At 45.8% G+C, this 22,172-nt stretch overlaps 4 protein-coding genes across 7 annotated transcripts in view; all 4 read right to left on the bottom strand.

Annotated features, from left to right (window-relative positions):
- CABIN1 (calcineurin binding protein 1) overlaps nt 1-9,733 on the bottom strand; it is a 141,873-nt gene extending 132,140 nt beyond the window's left edge. For 2 of the 3 annotated variants that reach the window (XM_015586813.2, XM_025044510.1), the window contains exons 1-2: nt 9,269-9,733; nt 23-100 (exon numbers count right to left, since the gene is read on the bottom strand). In XM_015586813.2, coding sequence (XP_015442299.1) covers nt 23-25 — 3 coding nt within the window. In that variant the 5' untranslated portion in view covers nt 26-100; nt 9,269-9,733. The remainder of the gene's footprint in view (nt 1-22; nt 101-9,268) is intronic. The other variant, XM_006908678.3, reaches the window with a different exon arrangement.
- A 2,043-nt stretch (nt 9,734-11,776) lies between these two features.
- Nucleotides 11,777-13,279, bottom strand: DDT (D-dopachrome tautomerase). 2 transcript variants are annotated; one of them, XM_006908677.3, is made up of 3 exons: nt 13,021-13,272; nt 12,499-12,674; nt 11,777-12,039 (listed from the first exon to the last, which is right to left on the bottom strand). In XM_006908677.3, the coding sequence occupies exons 1-3, from the start codon at nt 13,126-13,128 to the stop codon at nt 11,967-11,969; spliced, it is 357 nt and encodes a 118-aa protein (XP_006908739.1). In that variant the 5' UTR covers nt 13,129-13,272; the 3' UTR covers nt 11,777-11,966. The 2 variants fall into 2 exon arrangements, with proteins under 2 accessions (XP_006908739.1, XP_015442258.1); XM_015586772.2 differs by lacking the exon at nt 12,499-12,674 and having other exon boundaries at nt 13,021-13,279.
- Nucleotides 13,280-15,074: 1,795 nt separating this feature from the next.
- LOC102883292 (glutathione S-transferase theta-3) lies at nt 15,075-19,488 on the bottom strand. The gene is made up of 5 exons (XM_006908676.3): nt 19,268-19,488; nt 18,065-18,152; nt 17,350-17,500; nt 15,691-15,867; nt 15,075-15,361 (listed from the first exon to the last, which is right to left on the bottom strand). The coding sequence occupies exons 1-5, from the start codon at nt 19,377-19,379 to the stop codon at nt 15,167-15,169; spliced, it is 723 nt and encodes a 240-aa protein (XP_006908738.1). The 5' UTR covers nt 19,380-19,488; the 3' UTR covers nt 15,075-15,166.
- A 2,274-nt stretch (nt 19,489-21,762) lies between these two features.
- LOC102883042 (glutathione S-transferase theta-1) overlaps nt 21,763-22,172 on the bottom strand; it is an 8,455-nt gene continuing 8,045 nt past the window's right edge. The window contains exon 5 of the mRNA XM_006908675.3: nt 21,763-22,172. Coding sequence (XP_006908737.1) covers nt 22,012-22,172 — 161 coding nt within the window. The 3' untranslated portion in view covers nt 21,763-22,011.

The raw sequence follows: 22,172 nt of genomic DNA, 5'->3' as shown, positions 1-22,172 counted from the left end.
ATAGGCAATCATCAGTCCTTACCATACTCAGAGAGCTTCAGCACTGCCGCTTAGCACCACTTCCCATCACTGGCGGAGACTGCGCCAGTCTACAAGTCTCCTGGAGAGGACACAGGAAAGACCCATGAAGAGCCAAGAAGATCACAATGCCAGGGGTCCACCAAGAACCAGTTTCCAAAGCCATGGGCCTCCCCGGCTCTAGGCACACAGCCTGGTGAATGACTGCCTCAGACACCTGTGTGGTCTGTTACACAAGAGCCCCTCAGTCTCTCGGCTTGAGCATGTGCCCTTGCCAGGCAAGGCACCAGGTACCAGGACATGGAAGAGTGAGACCAGCTCCTGCCCCCAGGGCTCACTGCTCAGCAGAGGCAATGGATCTATAAACAATTATTTTTTAAGAAGTTGAATGAAATAAAGAGAAACAAGGCAACATCTAAAGATGGAGAAGAAAAATTTTTCGAAGGGATCAAGGAAGGTGAGGGAGTAGAGTAAGCCTTTGAATTAGCCTCAAGAAAGGGACAGCACCACAATGGAGGGCTGTGAAGCAGAGGCAGGGGGAGACGAGTTGCAGCCAACATGGGACCTGAGAGCAGGGATGGGCATCTCAGGAGGGTGATGTGCCAGGGAATTGGAAGTTCATTCTGTAGCCAACAAGGGAGCCACTGTGAGTTTCTGGGAGAACAAAATTTTAGAAACATAAAGGGGGGAGGGAAACCACACAAAAAACTAGAGGTAGGCAGACCAGTTTGAAGTCTATAAAAAATGACAGGATTGGTAAGGGTGTAGAGAAATCAGAACCACATCCACTACCGATGGGAATGTAAAATGGTGCAGCTGCTGTGGGAAATATGATGGTCCTCAAAAAAATTAAACAAAGTTACCATATGACCCAGCAATTCCACTTTTGTGTATATACTCCAAAGAATTGAAAGCAGGATCTTGAAGACAATATTTGCATACTCATGCTCTTGGCAGTATTTTTCACAACAGTCAACAGGTGGAAGCAACCTAAGTGCCATGGATGGATGAATGGATAAACAAATTGTGGCACATCCATACAATGAAATATTATTCGGCCTTAAAAAGGAAGGACATTCTGACATATGTTACTACATGGATGAACCTTCAGGATATTATGCTAAGCAAAATAAGCCAGTCACAAAAGGACAAATACTGTATGATGCCACTTATATGAGGTACCTAGAATAGGCAAATTCATAGACAGAAAGTGGAATGGTGGTTGCCAGGGGCTGGATGTAAGGAGAATGGGGAGCTATTGCTCAATGGGGACAGAGTTTCAGTTTCGCAAGATGAAAAGAGTTCTAGAGATACATGGTGGTGATGGTTGCTCAACAATGTGAACATACTTCATGCCACTAAACTTTACACTTAATAGTTAAAATGGTAAATTTTATGTTATGTATATTTTACCGCAATGTTAAAAACCTGCATCTAACAAATTAATAGACTAAAAGAGTTTTCAATAAGGATGAAAATTAAATGTGTTTTCAAGGTACCAAATGCTACTCCCAGTGAAGTCTCTTCTAGACTCTGACCATCCTCCAGAAGGCCAATGGCCCATGGTGCAGAAAGCAGCTTGAGCCACTTCCTGGTGACTGTGAGCAGAGCCCTCAGCCCCAGGGGCCATGAAAACACCATGGAAGCCATCAGAGATTAGAAGAAGTGGGAGAGCTTCTCAAGTCACCACTTCACAGCCCCTGTCTCAGCTCACCCACTGCGCTCAGCCCACTGAATCCCAGAGGACCTTCAATCCCATAGAGCATCCCATAGCTCCACAAATTTCCACCTTCACTTCCAGAGCAAGCATTCAATAAATACATTCTGGTTGATTTTTTTCACCAGTCTCTTATTCTAAAAATCTGCTGTCCTTTCTATATCTGGGGTTGTAAGAAGCAAAAATGAAAAGGGCACTGGATTTGGAATGGGAAGACTTCACAGTATGGCCAGGCTCTGCCTCATGATGTCCAAGTCCCTGACCCTTTACCAGCCTCGGTTTCCTTGTATATATAAAATGGGGTCGACACTGTGACTAGACTGGGAGCGCCTCTGGCCAGAGAGCAGCTGACGCACCAGGGCACCCCTTGGCAAGCCCATGCAGTGCAGGTACTTGGGAGGTTCTTGACAAGCCGCAGCTGCATGAAACCAGTCACCCCATTTCTGCCCTCTGTTACCCTAAAGAGGCAGGCAGTTCTTTCATGAAGGAGTAGAAAGTACAGGAGAGAAGTCAGAGGGTAGCAAGGAAGTAGAGAAACTGGAGTCCTTGCACATTGCTGGTGGGAATGTAAAATGGTACAGCCACTGTGGAAAACAGTTTGGTAGTTACTCAAAAAGTTAAACATAGAATTGCCATATGATCCAGAAATTCCATTCCTAGGTATATACCTGGAAAAACTGAAAACAGGGACTCAAAAAGATATTTGTACAGCCTTGCTCATAGCAGTATTATTCACAATAGTAAAAGAAGGAAGTAATCCAAGTAGATGGATAAGTGGATAAGTAAAATGTGGTATATTCATACAATGGAATATTATTCAGCCTTAAAAAGGCAGTACATTCTAACACATGCTACAACATGAAAGAACCTTCAGGATAATATGCTAAGTGAAATAAGCCATTCACAAAAGGACAAATACTGTATGATTTCATTTATATGAGGAACCTATAATAGGCAAATTCAGATATGAAAAGTAGAATGGTGGTTGCCAGAGGCCAGGAAGAGATGAGAATTGGGAGTTATTGCCTAATGGCTACAGTTTCTGTTTGAGATGATGAAAATTTCTGGAAATAGTGGTAATGGTTACAGAATATTCCAAATCTATTTAATGCCACTGAATCATACATTTTCAATGGTTGAAATGGTAAATTTTGTTACAGATATTGTGCCACAATTTTAAAAATTACCAATTAAAGAATAAACAAAAGATTTGAAAAGACACATCACCGAAGAAGATATAGATTGCAAATAAGTATATTAAAAGATGTTCAACATCATTAGTCATGAGAAAAAAATGTGAGTTAAAACCATGATGAGATACTACTACACACCTATTAGAATCCCCAAGTTTTTAAAAAACCTGATAATGCCAAGTCCCCCTGAGGATACAGAGTAACTGAAACTCTCTCATACACTGCTAATAGAAATGGAAAATGGTACCACCATGCTGGAAAAGAATTTCTTATAAAGTTAAATATACACTTACCATACTACATAGCAATCTCACTCCTGATTATTTACCCTAGAGAAATATTCACACAAGACCTGTACATAAATGTTTCTGGAAGCTCCATTCAAATCACCAAAAACTGGAAACAACCCAACTATCCTTTAACGTGTGAATGGATAAATTGTTGCGATATATCATACAATGGAATACTGCTCAGTAAGAATACTATTTATCCAATGGAATACTACTATCAATTAAAAGAAAAAGCAATTGATACATGTAACAATTTGGATGAATCTCAAAGGCATTATGCTGAGTAAAAGAAGACAGTATCGAAAGGTTGGATACTGTGTGATTCCATTTACAGGACATTCTTAAAAAGACAAAACTATAGTGATGGAGATCATGTCAGTGGAAGCCAGTGGTAAGGGAAGGGTTCTATAAAGAAGTAGCAACTGGGGGCTTATGTAACTGTTCTATATTCTCATGCGGTGAAGGTTATACAAATCTAACTTGTGTTAAAAGTCAGAGAACTGTACACTCCCAAAAGAGGTCAAGAAATTCAACTTACCGAATTAAATTTAATAAATACAAAAGTATTTTAATAAAAATAAATACAATTTTTAAGAGTGCAGGAGAACAATCCAGATATCGAAGTGTAATTCAAGTCCAAATATATTAAATGTGACAAAAGGCACAATTCACATTGATATTATAACACTTAAAAATACACACCAAATAACACAGCAACCAACTTTAAAAAGAAAAAAAAAACACAGGAGATGCAAGGACACCTAGATAGAAACACATTAATAATAAGAGACTTTTTATTCACCACTCTCAGTACAAGACAGATCAAGCGGAGAAAAAAATAAGGAGATAGACGATCTAAATAACAAAGTTAAGAGAGATCTTACAGATGTTTGCCAAACTCTACATCCTGATAATAGAGACTACATATTCTTTTCCAGTACTCACAGTACATTCACACACACATACATACATACATACATACACACACGCAAAGAAAGAAAAAAAAACCTGATCACATATTAGGTCACAAAGAAAACACTTCTGTAAAGTAAAAATATTAAAAACAACCCTCTACGATCACAATACATTAAAACTAGAATTTACTAACACCACCATCACCAACAACAAAAGAAGAAAGGTCCTTCTATCCAAAATTGAAGAAACTCCTATTAAACAACCTCTGGGTGAAAGGAAATGCAACTAAAATTGGAGAAATTTAAAGATATACTAACAACGAAACTAAACATATTACACGTGTGAAAATACGATGAAATAATCTAAGGGGGGTAGATCATGATTATCTCCATAGAAGAGGAAGCCTTTGACAAATTCAACACCCATTCATGATAAAATGATATAGAAATCGAGGAATACTTTCTTAACATGATTATATAAAGTGTATTTAGAACTAAATACACTTTAGTTCTAAAATCAGAATTTTATTTAATGGAGAAACACTAGAGGCACTTCCATTAATATCAGGAACAAAGCAAGGATATCCATTATGTCTGATACTATACACCACTGTGAGTATTCACAATGCAATTAGAAAAGGGAAAACAGGTATAAGAATGAGAAAAGAAGAAGTAAAACTATTATTAATTGCAGATAATATGATATAATGCCTAGAAAATCCCCAAATCAATGATAAAACTTAATAACAAAAGAACTCAGTGAAATAGCATGATATAAAATTAACACATGAAAATCAATTGCCTTCACATACACAAACAAGAAACAGAAGATACTATGTAGAAAAAAATCCCAGTTCCAATAACAACAAGATGATTAAGTATTTAGGAATAAAGTTAATAAAGTTAACAAAAATGTGCAACCTATGCAAGGAAAATTTTAAAACATTACCTAAAGACACTAAAGTAAATGTGAACAAATGGAAAGATATCCTTTGTTATTGGACAGAACTCAACATTATAAAGATGTCCGTTCTCCCTAAGTTGGTTTATAAATTCAATGCAATCCTAATAACAATACCAACAAGATACCAGACAAGTTGACACTAAAGTTTATACGGAGAAACAAAAATGCAAGAATAGCTAGAAAAACAGTGGAAAAGAAAAAGAAAAAGGAGGGGATGAGTCTTAAGAGACATTAAGACATACTATATAAAGCCTTAATAATTAAAATAGCGGTACTTGGCACATACATAGACAGAGAAACCAGGTCCAAAATTAGACTCAAGCACATAGGAAAATTCAAAATATGGCAAAGGTGGCATCTCAAATCACTGGGGTCAAGATGAACTTTGTAACAAATGTTGCTGGGACAAATTGGTAGCCATTTGGAAAAAGATAAAATTAGATTCATACGTCACACCACAGACATAAATAAACTCCAAATGGAGTAAGGATCAAAATGAAAAAAAAATGATATCCTACAAGTACTAGCAGAAAATGTGGTTGAATTCCTCTTTAACCTTATATAGGGAAAGGCTATCTCACTATGATTTAAAATCCAGAGGCGGTAAAAGAAAAGATTGATAAATTTAACTACATAAAAGTTGTTTTAAATTTTGTATGACAAAAAAATCACACGCGAAAACAAAAATAAACAAGTGGAACTACGACAAACTAAAAAGCTTCTGCACAGCAAAAGAACTGATAAACAAAATAAAAAGACAACATATAGAATGGGAAAAAAAATATCTGCAATAAAGTGCTAATATCCAAAATAAATAAACAAGTGGCACAGCTAAAAAAAAAATTCATAATCCAATTAAAAATGGGCAAAGGACCTGAATAGACATTTTACCAAAGAAAATACATGAATGATCAAAGGTGCTCAACATCACTAATCACTAGAGAAATGCAAATCAAAACTACAATGTGATATCGCCTCATGCCTATTAGAATGGCTAATATCAAAAAGACAAGAGATAAAAAGTGTTGACATTATGTGGAGAAAAGAGAATGCTTATATACTGTTGATACAGCCACTATGGAACACAGTATGGAGGTTCCTCAAAAAATCAAACACGAACTACCATAAGAGTCAGCAATTCCACTTCTTGGAATATATCCTAAGGAAACAAAAACATTATATCAAAGAGATATCTGTACCCACATGCTCATAAGAGCATTACCTACAATAACTAAGACAGAGAAACAACGGAAGTGTCCATCGACAGATAAATGGATGAAGAAGTTGTGGTATAGATATACAATGTAATATTATTCAGCCACCAAAAAAAAAAAAAAAGAAAGAAAGAAAGAAATTCTGGAATTTGAGACAACATGGATGGACCTTGAGGGCATTATCCTTAGTGAAATAAGTCAGTCAGAGAACGACAAATACTGTATGATCTCACATATGAAATATAAACAAACAAATAAACAAAAACTCCTAAAAAAGAGATCAGATTTGTGGTTGATGGGAGAGGGGAAACTGGAGGAAGGTAGTCAAAAGGCACACACTTCCAGTTATAAGATAAATAAGTACTAGGGATGTGATGTACAACTTGAAGACTACAGTTAACACTGTTGCCTGGTACACCTGAAAGCTGTTAAGAGAGTAGATCCTAAGCATTCTCATCACAAGGAAAACATTTTTTTTTTTGTATCTATAGAAGATAATTCATGTTTACTAAGCTTACTGTGATAACCATTTCACAATATAAGTCAAACTCATTATGCTGTACACCTTAAGCTTACACAGTGCTATATGTCAATTGTATCTCAATAAAACTGGGGAAATTTTTAAATTTTTTTTTAATTGGAAAGAAGTCAAAAGACAACCAATAAATTGGGAGAAAATATTTGCCACATATACAATAGACAAAGAACTAATATTTCTAATATATAAAAAGCTCTTAAAAAATGAGAAACACAGCATTATTCACAACAGCCAAAAGGTGGAAGCAATCCAAGGGTCTATTGACAGATGAGTGGATAAACAAAATGTAGTGTATATATACAATAGGATATTTATTCAGCCTTAAAAAGGAAAGACATTCTGACCCATGCTACAACATGAACAAATCTTGAAGACATTATGCTGAGTGAAAAAAGTCAGTCACAAAAGTGAGCTAGCATAGGAATAACAAAGGGGATATCATTTTAAAAACAGACTCCATTTTGTCTATGAGGTCAGGAAAGCAAAGGGGAAAAGCGAGATACTGATTGACTATCTGCTGCCCACATCCTAAATATATGTAACTAAAAAGGGAGAACACAATGCAATGACCAGACCTTGTAAAAATAACCAACGTGTCCCATTCTCATTAAGTTTATCATTTTTTGTAAGAAAAACCAGCAATTGTTTTTACAGAACCTGAAATCTTGTCATAAGACAAAATTGAGCAGACATCTGCTGACCCATGAGATGGAGACATTGTTTGCTGACCACAGACAGTAATGACAGTGGGACAGTCCACCAGCTTCCCCTCCCTAGCCCTCTCTCTCTCCCTGAACAGCCCACTAAAACCCTTCATACGGTCCCATCTGGGAACCAGCCAGCTCCTTCCTTCTTGCTGGTTCCCTGGTGTACTAGCTATCTCTCAATAAAGCTTTGCTTGCTGAACTTATCAGGTACGGTGCTCATTTTTATGACATTGGGACCCAAGAACCTGGCATCAGTTGGCTCTAGCAACAAAAGGACAAAGACTATATGATTCCATTTATATGAGGTATCTAGAAAAAGCAAATTCATAGAGACAGAAAATAGAATGGTGGTTGCCAAGGGTGGGGAGAGGGATGAATGGGGAGTTATTGTTTAATGGGCACAGTTACAGTTTGAGAAGATAAAAAAAGTCCTGGAGATGGATAGTGGTGATGGTTGCACAACATGTGGCTGTACTTAGTGCCACAGAACTGTACATTAACTTAATAATAATTAAAATGGTACATTTCATGTAAAGTATATGTTACCACAATTAAAAAAAAAAAAAAAACCCGAAGGGCAGAAAAACAAAACTTGATAGAAAAATAGGGGAAATATTTGAACAATTTACTAATAAAGACATACAACTGGCTCTCAAACATATGAAAATATGTTCAAACCCACTCATAATTAGAGAAATGAAAATTAAACAGCACTGAGACACCATTTCTCACATATCACTGGCAAAAATTAAAGCACAACAGCACACTCTGTTGGTGAGGTTGTGGGGAAACAGGCACTATTCTCATACACTGTTGGGGGGAATGCAACTTGGTCCAGCCCCTTCCGGAGGGGAATTTGACAATAGGTAAAATTACACATGCAGTTGCCTCTCATCCCAGCAGTTCCACTTCTAGGAATCTACCCTGAAGATTTACCTCCAACAATACCAAAATACATATGCACAGGGTATTCACTGCAGGGTTGTTTGTAACTGCAAGATATTGAAGGGAAGATAACCAGCCATAGATGGTAGAATGGATAAATAAACTATGGTACCTGGACACAATGAAGTAATATGCTACTGTAAAAATTAATGAGGGCATGCTCATGCAGCATTATTCACAAAAAGCATAAAGTGGAAACAAACCAAATGTCCGTTAACTGATAAATGGGTAAATAAAATGTGTATATCCATACAATGGAATATTATTCAAACATAAAAAAGTAATAAACAATGAAAAACATTACGCTAAGAAACCAGTCACGGACCACACATGATCCCATTTATATGAAATGTCAAGAATAGGCAAATCTATATAGACATTTATTATAAATATTTTTATATGTACAACAAAAGTTTGCCGACCTCAAACAAGATCACTGTAAGGATATCTTAGTTCTAATCAGTTATGAATCACACAGAAGGAACCTTAGCCGCACAGGATCCGACTCTCCTATAGTCACGTGCTATAGTAACTCAGGCCCCAAAGAATTAAGTGGCTCCCAAAGCCATTGTGCAGACACCAGCGAGTGTCAGTAAACTCTATCTAGGCCCATAAGCCTCCTCAGGGAAGCAGTGCTGTTAAGATTTTCAGTCTGGAGTCGGACTGACCCAGTGGTTAGCTTGGGGGTGGGGTGGGGTGGACAAGTCATTTCACTGTCTCTCGGCCTCAGTTTCCACCCCTGTAAATGGCGCTAATAACAGCACTCACCTCGCAGGGCTGCAGTAAAGGCGAAGTGAAAGGACGCGAGTCAAAGGTTAGCGCCGGGCTTTGCACTCGGCAGACGCTAAGTCAATGGTGGCTCCTGCTGTTGTCACTGTAAACCACTCCCGAGGCCGAAGCCCGTCCTGGGCACCCCAGAGCGGCGGCAAGAGCCGTGAAGAGGCCTAAGGAGCAGCCCGGAGGCTGGCCTCGTTGCTCCCGCTCTCCAGCCTCGGTTTCCCCGACGGTGGCACTGGGGCTGTCCAGGAGCCTCTTGCGTCTGCACGGGCCTCGGCCCCGCGCCCACCGCCCCTCAGGCCCGCGCCCCAGCTACGCCCCTGGCTCGGTATAGCCGCGCCCCCAGCCCGGGGGGCGTCCCCAAACCCGCTGCCCAGGAATTCACCAGGCGTCTCCACGGCAACGGCCTGTCCGCCCCGACCCCCGCGCGGCCCGGCTACGCGCCTAACAACAAGGCGCGCTCCCATTGGCTCCGGTGCCGGCTCCGCCAGCCAATAAGCGAGGGCGCAAGCGCCGCTCGCCCGCCAGCCGGCTACCTAGAACCTTGCTGGAGGTGTCCGACGCGGTTCGGAGCGGCCTGGCGCACGGTTGTGACAGTTCCTGAGCCCTGGCTTCCGTCCTCCAGCTGTTGTGGCTTGGAGCGCCAGCTTGCGGTCAGACTCCCGGCTCCACCACTTGTAATACTTGAGAAGCGCCGAGCTTGGTGCGTAGGCCCAAGTGGTCGCTAAATGACAGGCCGTATTATTGTTAAACCTGAGGCAGGTGCTCTGAAGGCAGCGGAAACCTGGGGAATACTTAACGAGGGAAACGGGCGGAACAGCATCCCCCTTCATATTACTCCTGCCTCACTTCTTTCTGAAAAGGATTTGAAGTTTAAAAAGCACAGCTATCTACAATCAGCTATTGAAACAAAAAGAGGTAAAGACACCAAGACCCAGTAAATGAACGGGCCAGGAGTGACAGAATCCCAGAGCCCAAAAGAGGGTCCAGCAGTGAAGGGTTTCTGACAAGGCCTCGGCTGAGAGAGGTTACTTTCTTGGGAGTTAAAGTTTTAGGGAAGGGCTTCACACTATGGTTAAAATGCATGGCTACGAGCCCAGCAAGAATAACTTAAAGAGTAATTAATGTTATGGCTTTATCTTTGACCTTAGAGACAGTAACATGGTGTAGCACTCATGTAGTCAGATCAGTACAATAAAGCTTTACTTATATGCCAGAAGTTACACCAACTTCAATTTTGAGAGTATAGCCTTGAAGGGAGGAGCAGTGAATAAAAGCATAAACAGATGGTTTCAAAGTTTCATAGATAACATGCAGGCTTGGATGCAGGTCCCGCCCCTAAATTGTACTCTGAAAAACGCTCTGGAAAGCTGGGAAGGGCTACCCAAGCAGCAGGGAGCTTTGTGGAAAGGATTCGGAGGTGAGAAATAGTGCAGGCTATGCAGGAGCCTCAGGCAGCACAGTATTACCACGGGGCAAAGCTCAGGGTCATAGTGGAGAGAGATAATGCTGGAGAGGGGTGAGGGGCCAGTCCTCACAGCAAGCAGATGACATCACTCTTACTAGAATGGTGTTAAGAGATTTAAGGTGGAGAGACCAGATGGGAAGCTGTTACCTTATGGTCCTGGCAAAGGTTAGGCCTGAATCCCTCCTTAGGCACTTTAGCCATTTATTCACATTCAACCCACATTCCCTGAGGCCCTCTGGGAAGCAGGACACCCATGCTGGTAGAAGGAATGAGTGCAGAAACAGTTGGGACCTGTTGCCAAGGGAAGGAACTTCAATCTCTAGCTTTTAATGAGAGTCCTCAGCAGCGGTCTGGTCCAAACACAGCAATTAGAGGCACATTCCATTGGAAACTAACTCAAGTGAAACTGAAAAAAATCTCAATTTGGTATTTCACTGGTGCACTAAGGACAAGGGTGACCAAACCTTTAACTGTCTTGAGAAACAGTGTCTACTCGATGTTTATCCTCTGATATGTAAAGCATGATTTGGTATTTAGAGGAGGGGTGGGGAATTCCATTCATTCAGTTTCTAGTGGCAGACACTGTATTTCCAGGTTTGCCATTCTACGACATGGATTTTACAAGGTGCACAGTGAGAGAATTCACAGCAAGACTTATGGGAGAAGATGAAGTTTGGGTCCCTAAAGCCCAGCCTGCCTGGCTCCCATGCCAGGCACAGCAGTTTGTGGGTAGGGAACTGCCCAGGCCAGCCCAGGCTCAGGACAGGAACATCAGGTCAGCAAAGTCTGAAGGAATGCTCAGGCAGTCAGCCCCTCCCCAGTAGCTTGCACATTGGCAAGGAGAGCAGGGTGTCCAGGATGAGCCCTCCCCACTCCAATTTGAGTAGCATAAATATAATACATGAAAACAGGAGCTCTGAAGATAGGAAACATCCCACCTCTCAGGTTCCCTAAGGTCTCCACCTCATAAATCAACCCTGCTGCCCGGAGTGGCCCAGAATGCCTTGGAGGAGTAAAGGGAGGTAAAGAAGTAATGTTTGAAAGACAAAGCTCTCTTCATTTATTTGGAATAAGGATGGAGATGAAGAGGACTGTGAGGTCACAGACATATCTGCATGTGGGGATGCCAGAAGCTGGGATCAACCAGGCCTTCACTATGCCAGGAGGCCTCTCTGGAAGAGGTGGCCAGCTCACAGATACCCCGGATGTCTTCCATGCCAATCATAAAAATGTCACGACTGTCCCATTCTTGCCAATCTGCCAGGGCTCCAGGGGGAAAAAGCGGATAATTATCCTTCAGGAGACAGAGAAAAAGATGTCATCAGCTCCTTGATTAATGCTTCCTATTCTAAGACCCCGTAGCTAGGCACTCCCACCATAGGCTCCCGGGTCAGCGTGCCTTAGCCCATTAGGAATTTTGCGAGCCTGCTGTACCCCATTAATGTTCTCTCCAGAACCCCCAACAGGGCAGCGGGCAAGTCAGGGAATGGATGGTGGCTGTACATCAGCGTGGCCTACTCAAGACAACACTCAACACCGTCAGGACTTCATTCAATTCTGCTAGCAATATGAATGTGAACCCACCATTAGGGGGTCCAAAGGGATCAAGGTACCTTCAGGGCACTAGACCTTTCTGGAGCAAGGTGAGGAATTTACTTTTTGCCCCAACCTTAGGAGGGGCCCTGTGACAGGATCACTACACCACGTCCGTGGCGCTACAGTCCGAGAGTGTCCTCTCTCTGCCCCTACGCACCGTTCCTGGCCTAGTCCCAGCTCCTTGGTGAGGAACTCAAAGAGGCGGGCGCTGTGGCCGCGGTTATCCTCGGCAGTGCCCACTACACCGATAGAGGAGACAAGTAGCTGAGCACAGGGTTCGGCCGAGCCGCTCACCGCCATAGCCAGGCCCGGACGCACCGTCACGTTCATGCGCTGCAAGGGACATGAAAGTTTCACCTGAAGCCGGTGCAGTCCAGGCTCGGAGAGCACCGGGCAGTGCGGGATCGGAGACGCGCGGACCCCGCGGGGTCAGGGATAGGGGTAAGGGCTGGGGTTCTTAGAGGTCCGTTGGAGTCATGGCTGGGGAAGGCTATACGGAGCAGACATGGGGGTGGGACCGCGAGGTCATGGAGAGCAGGAGGTCAGAGCTTAGCGGGTGATGGGCGGGGATCCTTGGGAGGAGGAGTCGAGGTCATGGTGGGGAAGTCCGGGCGTGGACAGAGTCTGACCCTTGGTCCACCAACCTCCCCCAGCCCCGTGCTCCCTGGGCCCCGCTCACGTCCTCGGGTTTGCCTAGGATGGCGGCGCTGGCTGCGCAAAGCCGCTTCTCCAGCCCCGCGGGCACGCGGTTGGCGGGCAAGTTCGTGTCCAGCTCAACGAACGGCATGTCGGTCGGGAAAGCTTTGCGAGCGGTGGCAGCGGAGAAAGAACCTGCGGCGTCCTGGTCTGTGTTCGCAAGACCTTTGATTAGGAAGCAGGGGTGCTCCGGCACAGATTTCCGGAAGTCCTATTGCCCAGTCCGCCCCGCATAACCCCACCCACAACGAGACATTGGCTGAGCCAGGGCCCCGCCCACTGCACTCCGGCCCAGCCCCTGCTCTAGCCGCACTGGCCGCGGTTTTCCGTCCCCTGCGGCGTTTCAGAGCTGCTGTCTTTTGCTGTCTGTCCCAAATTAAGATGGAGGTCTGAAAACACAAACACTCTGTCTCTCCCTCCCTCCCTCCCCTCCCTCCCTCTCTCTCTCATTCTTTTTCTCTCTCTCTCTCTAAGAGCCTTCACACAGACACACACAAACTTTTTAGGAGCCTTCCCCGGAATCTACCCTAATAACGTTACATTGTCTCAGAGAACTAAAAAAAAGTTAAAGGAGTTACCACCGCTTCAAAGTTAGTCAGCTTCACGTTCAATATAAGATCTGCACTTTTCTTGAAGAGGCGACCTGGTGACACGTATGCATGACTCATGGGGCTCAGCAGAGCTTCTCGGGTTCCCTGCATCCCTGCCTTCATGTCCTCGTGCCTGTAGCAACCTAGCAACCTTGCCTCAGAGTGAGGAACTGGAGGCGGGGGAGGAGGGGAGCAGGTCCTAGTCGAATTACCAGCAATATTTATGGCATCCTATATTTCCATAGGCAAAACAAAAGGTGTTAATTTAAAACGTGGAAATAGGTTGGTTTGGCTAACCATGGTACTCTCAGTGTTCTGAAGTTGTTTAAATTGTAAATGAAAATATAATTGAAGCTGCGTGGGTATATATGAACAATTTCGATTACACATCTAAAATTCTATATGTGTGCATATTAAAGGAGCCTCCATAGGAAGACTGGTGAGCTGAGAGGCTCTGTCTGTTCATGACCCTGTCCCACTAGCAGTTTATTGGATGACTCAGATATCAGGGAATCTGTGACACAAAACAGGTAGGTTGTGACGGTAATGAGGGGAAAGGGCAAAAACAGGTGGAAAGCCTGGATCCCAGAATGGGGCATGGAGAAGACATTGGTCGGGGTCACAATTAGGCCGGGGAGAGCAAGGCCTCTCAGCAGCACCTGGAGGGCCAGGAAAGAACCTGGAACTTCCCTCCCTGCAAGGAGGTTCATGTACCAGCATGCACCCCACTGTGGGAGAGAGCATCACTCCAGAGATCCAGGAGACAGGAGCCATTCCTGACTCAGACATCTCTTCACAGGGTCAACCTCCATCTGTGATACCTGCTCAGACAGGGGAGCATGGAACCAGCTTTTGGCCAGAACAGAGGGATGAGGAGCCCAGAGGGGTCACCTGATCCAACCTAGGGCTAGGGAGGTCAAGGAAGTATCTCTGAAAATGTGACATGGTGACAAGTGCCAAAAGACAGGGGAGTGGGTAATAGTACCAGGCAAAGGTGAAGAAGGACCCTGTAAGTAGAGGAGTCAGCATGAGTCAAGGCCAGGAGGCTGAGCTGGGAGCTGGAAGAATGCTGGAAAATGGCTGGTGAACCAGAAGGGGGCAGTCTGGTGGGGTAGTGGCAAAGCCTGGATACAAAGTTTGATAACCTGTACTGCAGCTTCAGGGCAATGAGGCATCGTGAAAAGTTTTAAACAGAGAAAGGACAGGGTCAAATATGCGTTTACTAAAGCTCTTTCCTGAGGTCACATGAAAGTTGAAGTGGAAGGGGCAGGAGTGGAGTGAGGAGACAGAAGGAATGCAGGCTTGATGCATGGAGGGACTGAGGACCAGAGATTGTACAAGGTGTCTTGCTCTTAAGTGGAAGGGGCAGGAGTGGAGTGAGGAGACAGACAGAAGGAATGCAGTCTTGATGCATGGAGGGACTGAGGACCAGAGATTGTGCAAGGTGTCTTGCTCATGGCCAAGGAGAGGGGCAGCTCTATCTCTTTATTCTGACAACAGAGTTTCCGTCATTAGTGGCTCTGCGGGCCCTACACCTAATCACTTCAATAAAAACTGCGCCAAGGGCTTCAGCCTCTCCTTTGTGGCAGTGTCCGCTGGAGGCATGTCCTTGGCCTTCATGACAGCAGCATGGGCCTCCTGGAAGAGGTCCTCTCCCACTGCGGCCTCCACACGCTTATGCCAGGCAGCCAGCTTGGGTCGGCTTTTGAAGACTTGGCAGCCAGCACTGACAGGCTGTGGGAAGAGGAAGCTAAGTGGAGGGGCTGGTCATGGTCAAGCACAAGGTAGCGTGACCTGGTTTAGGGACCCATCAAGTGGATTTTCCTTCCTCTGCCTGCATATGATAAGCTGGGGGGCCTCTCCCAGGAAACACTGAGATACTCCTCAATATCCCTTCAAGGTAGGGTTTTAAAGTCCCATTTTACAGATGAGGACACTAAGGCTCAGAGGGGAAGTGATCCATCCAGTATCCCACAGCCAGAAGCAGCAACGTGAGCTGGTACATTGGCTTCCTCCCAGGACACCCCACTCCCCAGTGGGCCACCCCACCCCACAGTACTCACATGCATCAGCTCTGTGATGGCTACCAAGTCAGCCACTGAGATATGAGGCCCAGCAAGGAAATCCTGGTCCTTCAGGAACTTGTCCTCAAGCAGCTGTAGGCACCTGTCCAGCTCAGCCAGAGTCGACGCTAACATTTCAGGGGGCACCTGTTCACCCAGGAACACAGGGAACAGCATCTGGTGGGAGGACAGGAAGGGAAAGGGCTGATGTTTGGCCCCAAGCCTAACCTGGTTCTGCTCTCAACTAATCTATCACCAGTCCTGTGGATTTATCCTCTCTGCTGCCCACCCCTTTCCACCCATAACCACCACCTGCTCCTACTCAAACAGGGACAGCCTCTACCTCTCCCTGGGTCCTCACACAGGGCAGTCAGGGACAGCCTTCTGCAATCTCAATCTACCCATATCCTCTCCCTGCATAAAGCCTTCCATGTCCCCCACTGCCCTCATCACAAAGGCTTCGCCACCAGGTCCTCACCAGTGCAACTGTCATTGTCTTCCCACTCCCCCCCAACACCCCCACCTCCTATCCCACCAAGACTTCTCAAATTGGGGGATGTGGTTCAAGTGCACATTCCTAATCAGTACACTTGAGTAGAGCCTGAGACTCTGTATTTCCAATGAGTTCCTAGCTGATGCTGACACTCCTGGTCCACAGGCCACACTTTGAGGAGCAAAGGTCTATACTTACTCCACTCAACTTCCTGTCATTCTGCCCTCAAATGCAACAGGCTCCCGTCCCCACCAACTTGAGAGGACTTCTCTCCAAGTCCCTAGAAGCTCAAGGAAGACACTTTTAAGACCATTGAAACCTACTTTTTGCCAAATGGCCACTCACAACAGTGGTACTCAACCTACAGGAGAGCGTGAGCCTGCCCATCTCACGTTCCCTCACACACAGGGCACCCACGGAGCGCCAGCACTCTCCAAATAATGTGTACTCTACACATTTCAAAAACACCTGCACATTTGATAAATAAAAATGGAGTGCACATTTATTTGAGTTTTACTGAGGTTAAATGTGTTTTCATCCATTTATTAATCATTTCTCTCTATTCTTCCATTAAATCCCTGCTGGTTTCCTTTGCTCCTTTTCCTCCTGTGTCTTTGATAGGTTTAAGAGCATCTTAAATATTAAGAATGTTACTTCTTTCTAACATATCTTTGCCAAGATCTTTCTCATTTTTTGCTTATGTTAAATTTAATCCTTTTTGTCCTTCCATAAAATTTCATTGTATGTGTAAAGTCATTTATGCTTTTCTTCTACTGCTGTTAGGCTTAGAAATCCTTGCATACCTAGAAACCAGATCAACATTTATTGAAATGTCTCCTCATTTTTTCTTTGTTTAACTTTCTTCACTAAACATCTCTCTATCTGGAAAGTATGTATGTAGCAAACTGAGGATTTGTTTTTTTTTTCTCCTCCCAAAGGCAATATTCCCAAGCAGCCTTGAGAATGCAAAGGGGCTCAGGAATCAAGGAACACTGAGTAGCCACTCCCTGGCTCTATCTTGGTTTTCCCTCTGAGAAACAAGTCGGTTGGAGTCTCTAGCATTCTAAAATTTGGTGTTCTAAGGTTTCGGGTCTGAACAAAATGTTTTAAACAGAAAGCACTGCCCCCTGAGCATCCCGGAAGGAGTCCCTGGCCCTGGGACTCACCTTCTGCCACATGGCTCGGGTGCAGCTACTCCGCAGGGCCGTGTGCTGCCACGCCAAGTACTCGTCCACACGGGCGCAGGCCTGCAGGTCCTGGGGGTACCAGTGGTCAGGGGCCTTGTACTTGCGGCTCAGATACAGCAAGATGGCCACACTGGGAGACACGGCAGAAGAGAAGGAGATGTCCAAGTCACTTTTCAGCTACTCCACAGGGGCCAGGCCCTGGGTGGGGCAGGCTCCTGCTCCTGGCATGTCTTTCCCCAACTCCTGTGGGTACAGCATTTCACTATCTCCATGACGCAGATTAGGAATGTGAGGCTCAGAGAGGTTAGGTGACTGCCCCGGGTCACACAGCTCTACATTGGGCCATCCTACCATCCAAACTAAGGACACCAAGTGAAAAACAAAATGTAATGGGACTTCAGAAGGTGGGGGGTGGTGTGCTCAGAGAAAGCTTCCACAAAATGGGGCACCCAGCACAGGTCCTGAAGGACGAGAGCAAGTCCAGTACCACTGCTCAACATATCCAAAGCTTGAACACACCAAGAGCAGGTGCTCTTCCCATCCCTGGGTACCTCTGCCCACTTCAAGCCACTCTCCACTCTGGGGCTGGCACAAGTGCTCAGGGCACACAAGCCACAATCCAAGCCATCAACAGTAAACACACAGATGGCTGACTGGCCCCACAAGGTCATGCAGGAGTCCAGGAACCCATTACCTCTCAGCCAAGGTAAAGTCCCCATCCTTCAAGGCTGGCACTTTCTTCAGGGGGTTCACCTGGGCAAAGGCATTGCTGTGCTGCTGGCCTGTGGGAGAGACCAGTGAAGCAGTGGGGAGAACCCTGAGCCCTCCAAGGTCTCTGCCCATCCCTACCCTATTCTTGTGGGGCATTAGGGAGGAGGAGGCCACTCCACTGGTCAGTGAATCACAGACCCTGACACCACCACCAAAAGACCACCATTCCTGTGTCCACCCCCTTGGAACCTGGGCCAGGAAGCATCTTGACTTGGGCCGAGGGAAGGAGGTGGTTCCATGGAGCTGTAATACACACACACACACACACACACACACACACAGACTCAGGCAATTCCATCATGTCAGACACTCCAGCCTCCATCCTGGGCTCTAAGCTTACCTCCTGCAATCCATCTTCCTATGCCATCTGAATGACCTGTCCACACCCAGCCACACCCAGCTCCAGCCACACCTGCTCCCAGCCCTCAGTCTATCCTTGCTCTCACCAGCCACCCAGCCTCCAACAGCTCAGCTCTTCTTTCTCTCCTGTGCCAAGCCCTCAAGTCTCCCTCTCTGATGTGGATTCCCAGGTCTGACTCACCTCTACATGCCTCCCCAGCCGATGCTGGAGGGTACATCAGTCAATGTGCATAAAGTCGGAGAGCCTCAGTGGAACCAGGTTCTAGCCTGGCCATAGGCTCCTTTTGTGGCCCCCTTTGCCCTTCTACTGAGTAGACAGAATCACCACTACCCAGTCTCCCTTCCGAAACTGCCTCTGTGCCCAGCCCCTGTCTCAAGGACAGCTGAAAAGGCAGAGCAAAGTGGCAATGTAGCAGTTGGTGGCCCAGGGTCGGGGATTCAAAGACAGACGGTGGGCAGGTACGGCCAAGCAGGGTCATCCCTCCTGGCCTACCCAAGAAGCTCTAAATCCGTAGCTTGCCCTACTGCTCAGTTACAGCCCTGTCCCCTTCATCGGATTCTGTAAATGCAGAGGAGACCTAAACAGGGGTAGGTAGGTTTAAAGAGACCAGATCCAGGTGGAACAACCTTCTCCCGCCAGCAGATGCCGAAATTCAGAGATGGGGACCACCCCTACTAGGAAATGAGGAGTTTTCTCTAAGCCACAGTGTGGCACACAGTCAGCACACAGTCGGCCCAGACCCCAGGCCTGCCTGCCGGGCTTCACCTTTGAGCAGATCCACGGTGCGGAGCTCGAAGGGGATGCCGTTTTTCTTGGCGAATATGTAGACGGCGCGGCAGGGCTGGGACAGGAGGTCCAGGTAGAGCTCCAGGCTCATGGCAGGGGAGGCAGGTAGACCCAGGGGGTAGACCTGAGGGACAAGCCCGGAAACAAAAACCGCGGGCAGGAACCGCCGGGCCACCGAGCCTACAGACGAGAGCAGTCGGGGCAGGACTCAGTCACGCCCTCCCCGCCCATTGGATGGCTCCGGAGAACTTTGGGCCAATCAGCAGCGCCCTCGCTCTCCCTTCTTCCCTCTCCAGGGTTCTGTGTTGTTAGGCCCTCTCTTGGTGGCTAGACACAGGAAGATCTGGTCTCTGAGCCAGGGTCTCGCGGTCAAGTCACACCCCTTCTCTGGCCCTCAGTGTCTACCTTTGTCAAATGTGGCAGGGGGAGTGGTAATAGAAAACGGGATGCCAAGGGCGCTCCAGCACAGACTCTCAGTGAATTTAGGATCAAGGGCTGGGCTGCCTGTAGTAGGCAGGCCACCTCTCCCACCCAGGGAGGAGGCTGAGAGAGGGGGGAAATCCGAGTCCCTGAGAACACAAAGGGAGAAGGAAGAAGGTGCAGCAGCCTCCCCTAAGCCTGGTGCCCAGTGGCCAGGGTGGAGGTTGGGAAGGGTGTCTAGACCTGCTCTCTGCAGAAGCTAACCCAAATCCCTCCCTAATCCCTGAGGTCATATACATTACACTCCAGCTAATTCCTCTCCCTGGAAGGAGAAGCCCTGTGAGGATCGTTTAGAGGTTTGCAAGGGGGATAGCACTTCCTCACTTCTTCAGCAGGGCCAGGTCCCTCCAACTGTGACTCTGGAGCTCCTCCAGTCAGTGATTATGATGCCCCATTTTCTAAGACAGCTTCCTGAGTTAAGAAGGCTCTTCTCCTGAACCCAAGAGTCAGAGAAAGCCACTTAGCAAGAGGATCAGTTACTGGAAAACTTGAGAAGAGATTGGCCTCCCTGGTCCCCCATGCTCCCCAGTTAGGGAAGACCTGTCCCTCCAGGAGAGTGCTTTCCTAGCCTTGTGCTGCAGCCCTCTCCATTCTGGCAGGGGCATGTCCTCCACCTCCTTCACTGGTCTGCCCTCTTCCACAAGCCACCTTTGGCTGAATTACTACAATATCCCAACTTCCTTCTTCCTCCCTGGCCACCTGCCAGTCCAACTCCTACCAGCAGCCAGAATATTATTCTAAAACACAGTCTGAGCACAGCATTCTCCTCCATGGTTTACAGATCCTGTGTGTGGCATTTTAAGCCCTGTATGACTGAGCCCTGAGTGGGAGAGCTGCTTTGTGGATTTTCTCCTCCCTACCAGTTCTACAGCCGAGTCTATTGTGACTTTAATTCCCCTAGTATTTCTGGCAGCTAGAATTAAGTACTTTAATTCTTAATGAGGAAGTAGGTATAGGTTTTAACTACATGTTTCAGGTGCTTTGGTTGTCATGTAACTTATAGTCAAAGATTAAGAAAATATGTTGGTCATGTTCTGAGGGACCACCTGTAAAGCAAGTTCTAGGAGAAATGTTTAAAAGTACACTTTGCTTGAAGTAATAGAAAAATATAGCTAGTTAAGCACAAAACAATGATAGTTTAAACAATGATGATAGTCACAAGATGTCTAGTTTCTGCTTTTTTGCTTTAAATTTAATATCACTGACACTTCTTCAGTGACACCATTGTGGGATATTTTGCAGAATCTTGGTTATTCAACCCAGCACTCATTGCTCTCACAATATAATTTCCTGTTCCTGATGTACTGTTTCTTTGTCAAGCAAGAGATAACTCCAGGGCCATAAGAAGAATGTTTGTTTTGCAGAAGGAAAGGTTGTACACAAGGTAGCTGCAACTGGGTGCTGGCACCTAGGAGTCTAATAAGAAAAAGCATCATCTATGACTAAGAAGACACAGACTTCTCTCTCAGTTCCCTGGAACTCCTCCTCCCTTACTCCTTAGCTACATAAAAACTCCTTACCTTTGCTCTTTGAGAGAGATGGATTTGAGATATCTTGCTCTCCTGTCCTCTTACTTTGGCCAAATCAAATAAACCTTTATACCTAAGCACTAGTGTCTCAATGTTTGGCTTACTAGCACATTGGGCACACAAACCTGAATTTTTGGAGGTGATTACATAACAATTCCTACAGGCAGATTCAGAACTCATGACTTGGAGCCAAATGGCAATGTCCTGGGAGGCTGGCCCAGCCAACTGATCTACCACCATGCCTACAAAGAACACATGTGGCATGCCTGCTGATCTTTACGCTGTCTGAGAAATCACTTTCTCCAAGAATTAGAAGGCTAGGGGGCAGTTATTATTCATTTCATTCTTGGCAACCATCTCCTCAGGGCCTAGGAAAGGAAGGTTGCCTTTTGGATAGACAGGGCCAGGGCAAGAATGTCAAATAAATCACACAGCAGAGTTAGAAGCAGAGGGTCAGGCTAAGCCCAGACTTATTTACCAAACTGAAAATGAAATGTAGTGATTAAAGGAGACAGGTCTGGGTGTGCCATTCTCATCGTGGTTTTCAGGCAGCTGTGGAAGACAGGGTAAGGGTAGGGACCTGGGGCTGGAGAGCCACAGTACAGTGGGACATGGGCAAGTTACTCTTGATCTCTGAGCCTGCCTCCCATGCCTTCATGGAACGAAGGTGCTTCATGAACTGCCAGGGGCAGAGCAGAGTCAAGGCTTCCCAGCTCATTGGATCATGGCCAGTATCCCAGGCATCAGCTTCTGCTTTATGACGGGGTCTGCAGGTGGAAAGTTCTTGACATTCAGGATGGTCTCATGGGCCTCTTGGAAGAGGATCTTTCCCACTGCTGCTTCCACGCGCTGGCGCCAAGCAGCCAGCTTGGGTC

The sequence above is a fragment of the Pteropus alecto genome, unplaced genomic scaffold, assembly GCF_000325575.1.
Source record: "Pteropus alecto unplaced genomic scaffold, ASM32557v1 scaffold113, whole genome shotgun sequence".
NCBI lineage: Eukaryota > Metazoa > Chordata > Mammalia > Chiroptera > Pteropodidae > Pteropus > Pteropus alecto.
Note: the sequence above shows the minus strand (reverse complement) of the source record. Positions and strands in the feature narration are given on the sequence as shown.